At 37.7% G+C, this 16,377-nt stretch overlaps 2 protein-coding genes across 11 annotated transcripts in view; both read right to left on the reverse strand.

The window, feature by feature from the left end:
• LOC122071895 (monoacylglycerol lipase-like) overlaps positions 1 to 3,298 on the reverse strand; it is a 5,870-nt gene extending 2,572 nt beyond the window's left edge. Inside the window, exons 1-3 of the mRNA XM_042636359.1 lie at positions 2,840 to 3,298; positions 1,423 to 1,461; positions 1,243 to 1,313 (exon numbers count right to left, since the gene is read on the reverse strand). Coding sequence (XP_042492293.1) covers positions 1,243 to 1,313; positions 1,423 to 1,461; positions 2,840 to 3,207 — 478 coding nt within the window. The 5' untranslated portion in view covers positions 3,208 to 3,298. The remainder of the gene's footprint in view (positions 1 to 1,242; positions 1,314 to 1,422; positions 1,462 to 2,839) is intronic.
• Positions 3,299 to 5,908: 2,610 nt separating this feature from the next.
• Positions 5,909 to 16,377, reverse strand: part of LOC122066387 (cell division cycle protein 27 homolog B-like) — a 78,692-nt gene continuing 68,223 nt past the window's right edge. For all 10 annotated transcript variants that reach the window (XM_042630204.1, XM_042630199.1, XM_042630224.1 and 7 more), the window contains one exon: positions 5,909 to 6,641. In XM_042630204.1, coding sequence (XP_042486138.1) covers positions 6,594 to 6,641 — 48 coding nt within the window. In that variant the 3' untranslated portion in view covers positions 5,909 to 6,593. The remainder of the gene's footprint in view (positions 6,642 to 16,377) is intronic.

Raw genomic sequence — 16,377 nt, forward strand, 5'->3', positions numbered from 1 at the left:
AGAAGGGGGTGGGGAAGGGGTGCCAAGGTTGGCAGTAGACACAGCTAATCGGGATGGATACGTTTTATCTAAAATCCTAGGACTGTCGGTGATTCCAACTTCTTCTCTCTGAACCTCGAGGCCGACTTGGGTGTTCCAAAAAAAAAAAAAACCCGGAGTTCACTGTGACTCCGCGAGAAAACCTTGAAATGGGAGCTTTTTGTTAATACTGGAAAGAAAACTGAGAGCTTTCTATTAAGCTTAGATTGACCACTACAGTATGAATAACCCCGCCACCCAGTACGAAATCATAGTCAAAATTAAAATTACAGTACTAATACTAGCTGCTGCATCTTCGACCAACAGCCCAGGTCGTCTTTTCCTACGAGCTTTTAGATTCATTTTAAATGCTTTTTAGTGGATTCCAGTTGGCTTTCCGACCCTTCCATTTTAAATTCCCGCCGCTGCAATTTATGGGAATAGAAACAGAGAAGAGGAAGGGGCAAGGGGTTATTGAGCCTTAGATGAAGATTCGCCGGCAGCCGCTAAACTTAAACGTGAACGGAGACGGAGAAGTTGACAGGGGCGATCCAGGTGAAGAGAGGGTATTTTTGGGATAATAAGATAAGGGTGTTTTACTCATAAGGGCTAAAATGTCATTCCATAGCATCATTTAACAGACATTTACGGCAGGGGGTCCGAGTCTAGTTTGGTGAAAGAGAGGGGGTGTCCCTCTAATATTGGCATTCTCCAGGGGGTGGCGCTATAAATTACCCAAAAAAGAATTCAATAATACTACCAAGGACAAATTGAAACCAGAACAAATATGGTTCTCATCCCATGTTTAGCCAATTAAATCTACAAACTCATAACTGGAAACCAGATTGCATGGCAATGTCAATGAAAGAGGCAAGATGACTGCCCATGAGATGGGAGAACCTCCAAGGGACCCCACTCTACAGCCATCTGATGACATTAGATGTGTCATCCTGTGCCAATATTACATTTCAAAATAGCTAAGATCTCAAACATTTAGTTTGAATGCAAGAGAGAGTAATTTTAAGTTCATTAATTCTTTTTCCAAATTCTGAACAGTTTTTTTTTTTTTTGTTTCCTTCCACAGTATTCCTCCATTTTGAATTATATACGACATCCTAGTTAATAGGCCCTAAATAGATGGCTTATGTCTGATGCACAGTAAATACCACAACTTTGAAGACACTACGACTAAAGAAAATAAACACAGGGATTGAAGATACTCACCCACCCAGTCCATTGCATAAACCCCAAAGCTGCACGAGTTTAGTTGCCTAGCAAAATGAGCATATCTTCCACTGTAGACAGCCATCACAAAAGAAGCAGAAAGCTGTAAATCATAAATTGAATGGGAAAAAGAGGTGAAACAGCTAAGTAGGCAATATAGCTGAAATAACATAGCATTACCTGTGTTCGTTAAGCCCATGAATAATGACCATGATGCCCCTGAAAATACGAAGAGAATATCCTTAGCAACAAAATATGGGGAACATACAACAAAAGCAACAGTTCAAAGTGTAGACCATACATATCAACAATTTGAGATCATGAGATTCCAGAGGCAAACCAGTTACTAAACCGCCTTTTGTCCAAATTTCAATCATGTTGTGCCATAATTTACTAGGAAAGTAACTTTTATCTTAAGACAAGAAGTTAGCTAAAACAACAACCCATTAAACGGCCCCCAACTCCCCTCCCCCCTCCAAAAAAAAAAGGGTGAAAAGAAGGAATGCTAGAGAGGCACTAATTTTGTTTTGAAATTTGTATGTATCTGAACCTGAATTAAAAGAATGATAAAAACAACAAGAAATATGAAGGCTATACATCAGTTGTACTTCCAAGGACACCTTAGGAAACAAGTATATTGACAAGTACCCTTGATTGTATGTAAAAAATTGTCCAAAAGAAAAAAGTTGTCCAAAAGGAGAAAGCATACGCAAAAAATTTTGAACAAAAGGCAGGGCTTGAAGAAAGGCTAATGCAACAGCTGCCAATACAAAGAACCTACTTTACTCATTCATGGCATAGATAACTTTATTTCACCAAAAAACCAAAGTATTCAAACAAATAGAGTGTATATAAAAGATTACATCATTTAATCAACTAGACTTAGCTTTGTTCTGAAGCAAGATAGTAAGTAAAAGAACTTTTCCGTTTGCTTCTTTTTTTCCTTGGTTGATAAATATGTGTTATGATGCAAAAGTTCATATTTGCGAAATGCAGAGCTTGATCCAATAGTCATCTTATGACATTTCCCATTTAATTTGATGTCATGACCACATAATACCCTAGAAGTGCCTCTCCACATCGGAATGGACTAGCACTTGGCAAACTCCGATTGAACTGAAATTTGACAGGTGAACGTTCAGTTATTCATAAAATTTTAGCCCCACCTGAACTGCTCTATGGAAGTTATTGGAGGCCAAGCAATTCTATTTCAGGGTGAGGATGTGCCTAGCTCGCGCTTCCATCATATTAAAGATATCAGCTCAATGATGCTGAAAAGGAAACTCAAACTCTTAAAGATATATGTAAAAGAACATCCAGCATGCCTACACAGATGTTTCTCACATAGAATTCATCTAGACATAGTCAGCAAAAACTGAATTAAATTATAAAGACAATCCATTTTCTTCGCGAACTCATTATAATCGCAACCCAACTCTTTACCTTTTCTTATCATGAAGAACTACTCACAACCCTAAATAACAAAAAAGGAGTGGAAAAGAAAAGCATCCGCACACCATTAAATTTAGGCACGAAGTGCAAAAGAAACAGAGAAAGCAGGGACAATTATGGGAGGGGTAAATATGGTTGACCTTACTTCATTTCTCCAGAGATTGGAATCCAAGAACGACAGAACAAAGCGTTCCTCCTGACACCATAGAATACTGACGTACTCCAGCGACAGATATTCTCCTCCTCTGTTCCAGAGATCATCTCGCGAGCCTCAGCCAAAGCTCTCCGTCTCAAAGCTTCTTCTTCATCTTTCTTCCTGAAAACCGAAATCCGCTCGGGAGAGGAAAGGGAGGACGACGACGAAGATGCCCACAAGAGATTCCGAGGCAAAAGAAGAAGAAACCAAAGGAATGTCGATTGAATGAAGAAGAAGACACGCCTAAGAGAGTCGAAAACTGGAATTATACGACTACTCGCACCTGATGTCAGTTCCTCCATACGCACCGCTTCCATCGAAAGAGAGAGACAGAGAACCAGAGAATCTGAAAATGGAGTTTCGCGGGGAATTTATGAGGAAGGGAGGAAAGAGAAAGAAAGGAGCAGAGAAGTTTCAAAAAAAAAAAAAAAAAAAAGAAAAAAAAGAAAAGGGAAATCCAATAGAAAGTGAGATTATGTGATAAGACTTGCAGAAATCTATATAATTTTAAGTGAAAAATGATTCTTTCGGTTAGTTTGCGTGGATGATTGGAAGATCATGGCCTGTTCTTTCCACGTTTTTGGTTAAGACTTTGAGAAATAATAAGTCAGATATGACATGTTGGAAAAAAAAAGTTTGATTGTTACCCAGTTGAAGCGAAGTTGTTACAATTCTATGGTAATCAAAGAAATGGAATATTAAATGGCATTTTGAACCATATTAAAATCGAGAATTTGTGAACCCTGAGGAATTGAATTATTCCATTTTATTGACTGTCTACAGAGGTTGATTGCAACCCAAGTAGCAGCAAAATTTTATCCCCTCAATATGCCAAGATTCAAAGACCACCACCCCCTCCCTCGCTGCCCTTGCTCCAAGAAAATAAAAATAAAAATAAAAGGGCAAGAATTCCAGATGTTCTTGTTAACTACCATTCATGATCCAATTGTTCCCACAATTGGATTGACAAGTATATGCATCACCTCATGGGAGCATGGTTTTAGGAATTTGTATCAAATCAATCGTATTAGTAGGTTCATATGAATATTGTTCGTGATCGATACTAATGCCTGATTGATATAGAGATCAGCTAATATAGCATAGATTTTGGGGTTTTTTTTTTTTTTAATATATTTTTAATGAAAATAACGGGTTGTTGATCCTTTATTGACTCGATTGTATGTAATATGGCCAATATGTATCGGTATCAATAGCAACCAATGCTGTGAATCAAATCCATGGGAGTGCAACCTTAATTTGTACAACAATTTTTATAATTCAAGAAAAGGGATGGAGATTGATGTGAAGGTATGTGGCACGCGTGGGAGTTATGAGATTTTTTATTTCACAGGCCAGGGCTTTCATTCACCTCTCCTATATCTGCGTCCTGTAGCCAGTCTTCTTTTTGTCCTTCCATAAATTTAATAAAACAATCCCACGAATTGCTTCAAAACTTAGAAAACGTATTACGGCCAAGCAACATGTCACAAGAAGCAACCAAAGTTTTCAAAAGCTCCACCACAAGTTACTTCTAACACTGCTTGCAGGTTGAATTATTTGTCCTTATAGAAATTTAAACCACTCAGGCATTCACGTTTGCTTGCAATTTTGACTCAATCAAACTTGATTCTCTCTCTCTCTCTCTCTCCATCTGAAAAAAAAAAAAAAATCTTTGCATGTTATTTATTTGGGTATTGGAAGATGTAAAAATCATCTGCAACCACTACACTGGTGCTGAGAGCATCAGGTGGGTAGGAGCCCTTTGGGGCACGTGCTCAAATGCTCTCAACCGCTCACCACAGAGGATGGGGACTCACTGGGAGAAGGATCCTTATGACTTAGAGTACAGTTTCCCACCAATGGGGTGAAAAATAAAATTGTCCAATAGTGGTTTAATGAGAGAGACTGTAGGGTTTGATGGTGAGATATGAAAGGGTGTGCCAATAATCTGTAGATTGACATCGTGACAATCTTTTTCCCTAATTTAATTTTAGAGAAAAACGTTCTCTGAGCTGGGGGAGGGTACGCTAGCGGTTAACACCCTTTCTCTTTATCTCTTTCCCCCTTGTTTGAAATTACCCTTTTACCCTACTATGTATGAAATCCTTCCATAGCACCTCATTGGTGTGGTCCTTGTTTAGAGAACCCTCCCCCCCTTTTTCTGTATGATATCTACCCCAAATGAACCAAGACCGCAACGTGTAGCATCTTGATCAGAAAATGATCATAAGGTGGTCACTGTGCAGCTTGGTCCCTATCCTTTTTTTTTTTTTTTTGGTAACAAAAAAAGAGTGCTCCCTGATAGTGATCATAGTCCCCAGGATAAGCTCCAGTACGGCAAGTAGCTCTTCTGCAAAACCAATGACCAATAGTGGGCATGCCAAGACTCGAACCTGCAACCAGCCGACTCAAGCAGTGATGGATTGAAGGCATTTTCACCACTAGACTACCAACCCCATTGGTACGCTTGACCCCTATCCAGCAGTCCTATATTTATACATGGCCCTAAATTGTCTATCCACATGAGTTAGATAAGGATATTAATTTACATAGGATGGAACCCACAAGGGAGAAAAAGGCTAAAACCCTTCCAATGCTTTCCCCCTCCCTCATAATGTGCAATGCAAGGTTATCTCCAACACACATACAGAGCTTCCAAGATATAGATGGATCTGAAATCTGGAATCAGATTCATATGCTCGTACTCTATTTGGGTTTTTCCTTTTCTAACTTAAAATTTTCCTTTTAATGAAAATTTAATTGTACATGAGAGAACAATAAGCACTGCAGCCATACACAGAATGACTAATAATGGCATCATCTTTTTTCCTCTCTAAAAACATGATTCAAAGTCATTATATATATTTTTTAATTTTCTCTGAATGAAGTGTGATACCAGTCCTCATATTATAGAACTAAAACGGTAAATGCTTTTGAAAGTATCTGAACTCTGATAGATTGAAGATGGCAATCTTCGATAAATGCTTATGAAAAAACAAGTGACTTCCGAAGGAATCCTACAACCAAAAGATGCAGATCTTTTTCTGATTTGAATTTATGATGTGACAATATCAGGAACAATAAACCAGTAACCACAAAGGAAGGAGAAGAAGAAGAGGGTGAGACAAAAAGTACAGCAGTGTTGTAAGATGCAGTCTCCCCCCTCTACCATACATATATATTATTCAAACAGACCGATTACAATCAGCAAGGAGGGAAACTCCATGTTAAACAAGAAATAGAAAAATAGAAACCTACTCTAATTAGAAAAAAAGAGATCTAATCTAAATAGGAAAGAAATAAACTAAAGACCGAGGAAAATAAACTAAAAGAATAATCAACTAACCCGTAGCCATGATAGGACACACCCCCCTATCGTAGTGCACTTAAATTAGGTACCCCTGGCACATTTTCCCACTCTTTTAACATATGATACAAGCCCTTTCCGCACAATTGCATTACTGTTACGAAGTATGCAGATTTTGAGTATTGATGACTAGCCTGATTCCTGGGTAGTTCCTGAAAAAATGTATATGATACTGTTACAACTAACAAGGTACACCTCTTGTGGCATACTCAATGACCCTGAGTTAGGTATTTGAGTTGGTTAATTTCATTGGGATTAGCCAGGCCGAGCTCCTCAGGGACAAGGTTCCTCTGCCTGATCATTATCTGCCATCTGCAATTTCCTCTCCAGTAAAATTTACAAGTCCTCTAAATCATCGGGTACATGTAACTTCTCCATCGCAGACTGCAGAATTATAAACAGTCAACATTAGCTTCATCATATGAAGAAATTCCAAGTTCAGATAGGGGAGTTTGAGTAACCATAGGGTAAGTATAAACTGGTGGAAATTAGCCCCTTTTTCAATCCACCTACTGCATCTTGCACCAACTACCTAAGTCAGGTTTCTTTTGGTCCCCCAACATATATAATCACTAAATATACATTGGTAGAGATGAATGAGAACAAAGAAATATAATACCATGGCAGCATCTATTGTAGGAAATTGAAAAATTAAAAAAGAAACACATGTTAACTTCTACAATGGACAGGTATGATGGGACAGTGAAAACCACAAAGAGGGCTGTCTTTGTGGGACAGAGGGAGTAGTCTTGCCAGTCATCATGGTCACAGAAAATTTGCATTATTAACTCTTCTTAATTGTCCCAACTCCCAACAGACATTTATCATTTCTTCCAACCCGTTGCAATCATTGTCATTTGAAAACATCAAAGCAGTACAGCCAAAACAAGACATGCATACATTAGGACTCGTGACAAGTATGGCTTTGAATACAATTCATTAGAGAGAGAATCCATGTAGCCGACCCCATTTAGTTGGGATAAGGCTGAGTCGAGTTGAGTACAGCCAAAACAAGAGAATTGTATACAACAACAGCAATAAACTAAGCCTTATCCCAACTTAATGAGGTCGACTACACGGATCCAGACATATTAATAACAATGATAGATGAATGATGAAAAAAAGCAATATGAAGAGTGAGAAGTGAAAAAGGAAAGTAACAAAGTAAGAGGAGAGAGAACACAACCCAGCAAAACAAGAGAATCTTAGCTAAATAGGGTAGGCCACATGGATCCGTGCTCTCCAATAGGCTTTATTCGAGATCATACTTGGTACGAGGCCTAAACCGCTCATGTCATTCCTCACAACTTCTCCAATGGTCATTTTAGGTCTGTCCCTGGCTCTTGTAGCCCCATTAATATGAATCCTATCACTCCTCCTTACCAGGGCGTCGCTAGGCCTCCTTTGAACATGACCATACCACCTTAAATGGCTTTCTCGGAGCTTATCATTGATCGAGGCAACTCCCAAATCTGCTCTATAAAATGCTCATTCCTTACTTTATGCTTTCTAGTCTTGCCGCACATCCATCTTAACATCCTCATCTCTGTTACACACATCTTATCTGTATGGTACTTCTCAATTGCCCAACATTCCGCTCCATACAACATGGTCGGATGCACAACAGCCCTATAGAATTTTCCTCTAAGCTTTAAAGGGATACGTCTGTCACACAACACTCTGAACACACCTCTCCACTTCATCCATCTCACTTTAATTCTATGAGAGACATCATCTTCTATGTTGCCTTTTTTATTTATGATCGACCTAAGATATCTAAAATAGTCCTTTTGTGGAATCTCCCTCTCTTCAATCTTCACTGTTTCATTATCCATCATAGAGTGACTGAAGTTACATATCATATATTCCATCTTTGATCTACTAATTTTAAAACCTCTTGTTTCTAAGGTTTATCTCCAAAGCTCCAGCTTAGTGTTAATCCCTACTTTAGTCTCATCCACTAAAACGATGTCATCGGCAAAGAGCATACACCAAGGCACTTCATCTAGAATGTTCTTGGTTAACTCATCCATGATAAGAGTAAAGAAATAAGGGCTTAAAGCCAATCCTTGATGTAACCCAATCGTAATTGGGAATTCCTCACCATGGCCTCCCACAAATCCCACACTAGTCACCACGCCCTCATACATGTCCTTAATTATGTTTAATTATGTCTACATATGTACTCGACACCCTTTTTTAAGCTAGGGCATGTCGGATTAAATCTCTAGGGACTCTGTTATATGCTTTTTCAAGGTCAATAAAGACCATGTGGAGATCCTTCTCGTGGGCTCTATAAATTTCCATGAGCCTCCTTAGAAGATATAGCCTTTGTCGAGGATCTACCTGGAATAAAACCAAATTGGTTCTCTGAGATATGAGTCTCTCTTCTTAAGCGGGCTTTAACGACCTTCTCCCATAGTTTCATAGTATGACTCATTAATTTTATGCTTCTATAGTTATTGCAGCTCTGAATCATGGTTCAAGATTTCCACCGATACCGTCGAAATTTCCCACAATTCAACGGTATCCCAGGACTCCAATACCAAATACCATGTGACTTTTATAAGTCACTGGTTTCCACCAGTATCGACCAAAATTCTCACATTTTGATCGAAATGTGGGAATTTTCGAGTGGACGAATTGGTCAACCGTTATAAAACCTTCTTAAATGGGAAACCAAGCCTTCTTATTTTAAAATTTTGATCCTCTCCCCCTATTTTTTCTCTATAAAATGGGAAACTTAGGAAAACACTCAAGATTCTACCCTTGTGCCATCAAATCTTCTTTCTAAGCTTGAATCTTGTACATTCATAGCAAATCTACCTAAGGAAGGGAGCTTGGACCAAAAAGGATAATCCCATATTCCCCAAACCTTTGTGTGCCATCCTTCGAGAGCACCGGTTCATTTGGATATGGTGGTGGGTATGAACAGTATGGTGGCTCTTCTACTTCAATTGGACAGGAGGGTAATTCAATTGGTGGGTCATCTTTTGTTGAAAGTATCTTTTGGGGTATCTATCCCAACCTTGTGTGCCACATCCACATCTTATCACTGTGGCTAAGCCATTCCCTTGGCTGGGATACCTAGCTGATGTTAAGGTTTGAAATTTTGTTTCATTTTGGTGGGTTCAGAAACACCGAAATACCAAAATTTCGGTGAGATTTCGCCAAGATGGTGTATTATTATTATTATTATTTTTTTCAGTTGACTGTTTCGGTGGTCAAACGGCCATATTTTGACTTGAAACTTGGTGGGTAGCTTATTTTAAGGTTAATAAACATGCTTAGAACATAAAAATGCAAAAATATTAGAACATGACATTGTTTTAGAGTTGTACCTTTGTTTGGCAGCAACCGTTGAACTGTTCTGAAAATTTTACCAACATGTATTCATGTACTATTTAAAAAAAATGGTTTTAAAGAAAGAACTTTATCTTTCTCAAGTTTTGAATGTGCAGATCTTCTTGTAGGAGTCCAATGGAAGTCAAAATGTGTGATGATGTGGCTAATTAGAAGCTTGTTGAAGTGTTTTTCCTTCAAAATATGTAAATGGAACCGAAACCACCGAGACAGGTGAGACCAAGTTGAAATTTCGACTGTCTCAACAAAATTTTGTATTTATAAGCCTTGTAATGTATCGTTTTGGTGAGATACCGAAATTTGTTACACATACCATTTCGTGCCTTATTTCGTTTTGACCAAAAAAAAAAAAAACCAAAATTACGAAATTTCATTGAGATTTCGAACTATGCCTGATGATGTTGATGCATCTTATAGATGGGCAGTGATGGACTACCAGAACAATTGGTCCCAAAACATGTCAGAAGAGCGGCTACAAAATCTGCAGTTGTACGCAGCTAGTGGATCGGAACCGCCTCGACACTCTACTTGGAATTGGCTGTTGACTATTAACTGTTGAGACTTGTGACTTTAGATTTTAGAAATAACTCAAAATTATGTAATATTATTTCACATTTTTAGTAACTTATATATGTACTTATGTAGTATAGTTTCAGTCAATGACTCAACGTACATTAGCAAACTTTGGTCAACACCAGAAGTATGACTTTAGGTGTTTTTCTGAATGGGTTAGAAACATTGTTCAAGCACTTGGCGAGATCTCGTTTTTCTGAAAAAGCGAGTTGTTCACACAGGCGAGGTAGAAAAACTGTAACATCTCGACCGAGATGGTTTGAGATCTCGGTCCAATAACTCATCTCGGTCCATTTTTGGGCCAAACTATACTATTAAAGCCATGTTTCGACTCGACCTGGCGAGATTTCTCGCTGGTTTCGCCTCTTTTTTCCTCTAGCTCCCATTTTTTTTGAAGAAAATCAACAAAAAAACTGTGAGACATCTATTCTTTGGTTGGGATCTTCACTCTAAATTGCATTGAAGCCAAGATAACCAAGATTGGTGGTGGCTTTTTCCCTCAAGAACACTCTGAGGTAAAAACTTCCTCCCAAACCCATTTTTTTCAAAGTAACATCATCAAATCTTGTTTCTTACCATTGGTTTTTTTATATGTCATGATACTATTACATTCATGGAAGAAAAATTAATTTTCTTTTTAAATTTTTTTATTTATTTTTCTTTTACAATAAATGATTTTCTTGGAAAAATATGATTTATGTAAGATGTTTGGTACTCATTTTTTTATGTGTTGATCACCAAAGGCTGATCTACAGCCTCATGGTGGCCATTTTTTTTTTTCAACCAATAAATTAATTTTCTGAAATCTATAATATATATTAAATAATTACAAAAAAATCAAAAAATTATGAAAAAAATTTCTGTTTTCAATGGAATATTACTTTAATGTTGTGTAAATATTGTTTGTATATTTTGAAATGAAAATGGTGTTATTAGTTGCACTCTAGTATACTTTATTATGAACTTTGATTTATTATTAATAAAAAATATGATTTTTAAAATTACAGATAAAATTATAAAAAGTAGGGGATTAATATGTAATAGTTATCTGTTATTGAGTAGCTCTTAATGCATGCATTCTTTACAATATAGTGTTTTTGTTGAATAGTAACTAACTTACTATTTATTAATTCATGCACAAACACTTTTATGTAATAGTGTTGAAGACTTGAAGTTGGGGAACAATGCCTACTTCTCATGGTGGTGATATTGCATGGTTACATGAGGATCCTATGTCTGATGATAAGAAAAAGTCAAGGTGTAGGTATTGTCAGAAGATGATAAATTCTGGAGGTGCTACTACTAGGTTGAAGCAACATTTGGTTGGGAGGTATAAGGATGTTGCCAAATGCCCCCAAGCACCATATGAAGTCATAAAAGATGTACAACGTAGTCTAAGAGGTGGAAGGCTAAAAAAGGCAGAGAAACAAAGGTTGGACCAAGAATTGGATGAGGCAGTTTAGAGAGTCATCCTTACCCAACAATAGTGGATGTTGACTCTAATAGTGATTACAACCCAGAATCAGGTATGTCAAGGGCAGAACGAAGAGAATTGCAAAAAGTTAAGGCAGCGAGCTTGGTCTTTCATCAAATAGATAAGGTTAGGCGAGTAGAGATGAAGAAAGGAGCAGGTGGCTCTGGTTCTAGAGCAGCTGCATAAGATGTGCCTCCCACAGAGGGAAGAATGAACAAAAAGCAAAGGAATATGGATGCGCCTCTAAGGAGAGCTCAGAGTGTGAGGGCTGCCACACCCCTATCACCACCCCAAAGAGATCCTGATGAGAGGCAAGATCCCTTGTTATTTAGATAGCAGGATACATATCAAAGAACCATAAAGCAAGCTTGGGGTACATGGAAACAACTTGGGAAGGTCGATTGATGAATATATCATACTACATGAAGTGTTCGAAGATTCGCTGCATATTTACATAGGGTACATTCTCAAAGTACCATTTTGAGTTTGTTTTTTGCAAATATGATGTTTCCATTGTGTTTAGAATGGCTAAAATAGGTTAATACACAGTTTCAGGGCCTACAAAGGCCATTTGCCCATCGAGATCTACCAGCGAATCAACCGCCCGAAAAATACAAGGTTTCGGCAAGAACTCGCCAGATCTCATTTTTTGGGATAGCGAGATGGCTGGTGAGATCGAGTTTTAAAACATCTGATCAGCTGCTCTAGAACCAGAGCCACCTGCTCCTCTCTTCATCTCTACCCGCCTAACCTTTTTTATTTGATGAGAGACCAAGCTCGTTGCCTTAACTTTTTGCAATTCTCTCCATTCTGCCTTTACATACCTGATTCTGGGTTGTAATCACTATCAGAGTCATTAGAGTCAACATCCATTGTTGTTGGGTGAGGATAATCCTCTAAGACTACCTCATCGAATTCTTGGTCCAACCTTTGTTTTTCTGCCTTATTTAACCTTCCACCTCTTAGACAACGTTGTACATCTTTTATGACTTCATATGTTGCTTGGGGGAATTGGGCAACATCCTTATACCCCCCAACCAAATGCTGCTTCAACCTAGGTAGCAACTCCAGAATTTATCATCTTCTGATAATACCTACACCTTGACTTTTTCTTATCATCGGACATAGGATCCCCATGTAACCATGCAATATCACCACCATGAGAAGTAGACATTTTTCCCTAACTTCAAGTCTTCAACACTATTACATAAAAGTGTTTGTGCATGAATTAGTAAATAGTAAGTAACTATTCAACATAAACACTATATTGTAAAGAATTCATGCATTAAGAGCTACTCAATAACATGTAGCTATTACATATTAATCTCCTATTTTTTATAATTTTTTCTGTAATTTTAAATTATATTTTTTTATTAATAATAAATCAAAGTTCATAATAAAGTATAATAGAGTACAACTAATAATACCATTTTCATTTCAAAATATGCAAACAATATTTACACAACATTAGAGTAATTTTCTATTGAAAACATAATTTTTTTTCATAATATTTTTATTTTTCTAGAATTATTTAATATATATTATATATTTCAGAAAATTAATTAATTAAGTTATTGGCTGAAAAAAAAATGGCCACCATGAGGCTGTAGATCAACCTTTGGTGGCCAGCATATAAAAAATGAGTACCAAACATCTTACATAAATCATATTTTTCTAATTTTTTTCCAAGAAAAGCATTTATTGTAACAGAAAAATAAAAAAAATAATTTAAAAACAGAATATTAATTTTTCTTTCATGATTGTATAGATCACCCTTAGTATCATGACATATGAAAAAACCAATGGTAAGAAACAAAATTTGATGATGTTACTTTGAAAAAAATGGGTTTGGGAAGAAGTTTTACCTTAGTGTTCTTGAGGGGAAAAGCCACCACCAATCTTGGATATCTTGGCTTCAATACAATCTTGTGAACAACTCGCCTTATTGAGATCTCGCCGAGTTCTTGAATCATGTTTGTAGGTCAGGACAACAATGCTTCTCTACTCATCTGGCATCTTACTTGAATTCATAATCTTGTTAAGCAACCTTGTTAACCAAGCCACCCCATATACTCCTAAGGCTTTCCACACTTCTATTGCGATCTCATCTGGGCCTGAAGTCTTACCTTTTTTCATTTTTCTTAAGGCCACACCAACTTCCATTAGACCAACCTTTCGAACATATCTATGATGTGTGGAGTCTTGTTGAATAAAGCCATCTTCCAAGTCATTCCTACTATGACCATCTCCATTTAGTAGGGCACAAATGTACTCATCCCATCTCCTCATAATGTGCTCATCTCTTACCAACACTGATGGGGACATCCACGTGTACCAACGGCGTAGGCAAAAGACCCAACCACGTGTGCATTATTTGGCTGGAGGAAAGTCTTATAGAAGGAAACTAGAAGAAAGAAGGAAGAAGGAAGGAGAGAGAATCGAACCAGCCTTCCCAATGCTGGGTTCGATCCTCTCTCCTCCCAATCGATCAGTATTTTGTGGCCCCCACCAGATCTTTTTACTTTAGTAGTTGTTAATCTATTTTATCTTCTTATTTAGTTGTTTAGAATAATTAGGAAACTAGATAATTATCATATTGTTTTTTTTTAGAAAGTTTCTTTATTTCTGAAATATTGTTCCTAGGTTAATCTTTTTTTCTTTAGTAATTTTCCCCTTATTTATGTAAGGTCATTGGCCACAGTTCCAATTAATGAAGATTATTGGAAGCAAAAGACAGCCCCCAAACCCCCCCACGATTTCTCTCTCTCGCTGCCTTCTCCCTCTTCTCGTCTCTCACTCTCGCCCCTCCTCTCTTTCTCACTATTCTCTCTCATCTCGTCTCTCTCTTTCACTGTCTCTGTCCCTCTCGATTGCTGTTATACTGCTGCAGCTTTTGTTCACAACAGTTGAAGACTAACTCGATCGTATAAGCTCCATCACAACAATTAAAGTGGACTGTGCCTCTGTTTTTGGAAGACTTTGGCTTCTTCTTTTCTTCTCAGATCTAGATAGCACGAAGGTAAGTAAATCCCCTCCCCATTCCACCTCCATTGACTCCTATATTATTTTCCATTCACCCCCCCCCCCCCCTGGGTGCTGTTTTACCTTATACCTTACTAGCTGGCTGATTTTAGAGAATTGTATGGATTGCTTATCATGCTTGGTGTATTGATTGATTTGTGCTAAACCTAGTATATACATGCTGCCATGTTCCCTTCCCCATATCCCCATTTGAAGCTCAAGTAGTTCAAGTGTTTTTCTGCTTAGATTATTATTGTTCATTGTTGCACTGCTAATTAGTCCCTTATTTTGCATGCTGAATCTGTATTATTGTCGAGCTCTATTGAACCTGACCCTATCCAAACCCTGTTGAGTTTATCCTGTTCTAGTTGAGTAATCCCTGTAGGAAACCTAGTCGTCTAGGCATCCCCCCTACATCAAACACTCTTCCATCCTCACTTTTGATACACCTCCACTTGGTCGAAATCTCTACTCTTTCTTTCTCTCGACTTAGCTATCTTATATATAGCTTTTTTCCCTTCTTTCGTGTTAAGATTGTTATAGAAATCCTCATATTTCTTCGCCCCTAGCCATCCCCACAACCTTTCTAGCATTGTTTTTGGCATCATACTATCTCTTTTTATCCTTTGTTTCTTCAGTCTTTTGCCAAGTCTTGAAACAATCTTTTTTGGTCTTGATAGTCACTTGGACCACATCATCCCACCACCAAGTTTCCCTGCAGGCTTGTCGACAACCCTTTGCTTCCCCTAGCACATATTTGGCAACCCGCTTGATACAATTCATCATCTCATTCTACATTCATTGGTGTCTTCCTCAAAGTCCCACTTTCCTTGTCTAGCCACATTATCAGAAAATGTTCTAGAGGACTCCCCTTCTAGTCTACACCATCTTATCTTAGGATACATAAGTTTCCTCTTCCTACGCTCTAGCGTAGTAATGTATAAATCCAAAACCACCAGTCTTATGTTGGGTGGTTAGGCTCTCCCCAAGAATAACCTTACAATCCTTACACACATTTTTGTCTCCCCTTTCGTATTAAATAGATAAATTCTAGAAATTAAAAATAGAAACTCAGGAACAGAATCTAAGGCATCCAACCCATATGGCGGTTGATATCTAACAGTTCAATACAGCCATCTCCTTGATCCATAGGGTTTATGATGAGCACATTTATGTGTGAAATCTAGGGTAGTAAAACATGCATTTTACATATTTAGAATGGAGCTACCTTGGGTTTTATTCTCTTTTTGCAGGTTTTGTATTTTCAAGGCCTTAAGGATTATTGGGCACTATATCTTCAATTTTACACGTAAAGAGGTCCTATTTCTTTTCATGGTTGTGAAGAGGACGAAACTCTGAGCAAGATGGACGTGTTCAATTAAAAGTACACATTCGTTTGGTCACCCGTACAAATGATTATTCTTTTCAGGTCAGAAAAAGAATAATGGATCAGAACTGAACCGAGATGCAGAACCAGCCCGTTTGCAATTGTCCCAGAGGTACAAGGAATACTCCAAATGCCAACAAGGATCGATGGACCACATCTTTAAGTGATTAAAGATTTGTTTTCGGTAACAACAACTACCTAGCTTAGTTGGTGAGCTATGGTGTACAAAATTCTCTTGCTCACCAAGAGGTCTCAAGTTCGAATCTTATGGTTGTTTTTTTTAGAAGATTTTGTTGAAGATT

This window comes from Macadamia integrifolia, chromosome 2, assembly GCF_013358625.1.
Source record: "Macadamia integrifolia cultivar HAES 741 chromosome 2, SCU_Mint_v3, whole genome shotgun sequence".
NCBI classification, from domain to species: Eukaryota; Viridiplantae; Streptophyta; class Magnoliopsida; order Proteales; family Proteaceae; genus Macadamia; species Macadamia integrifolia.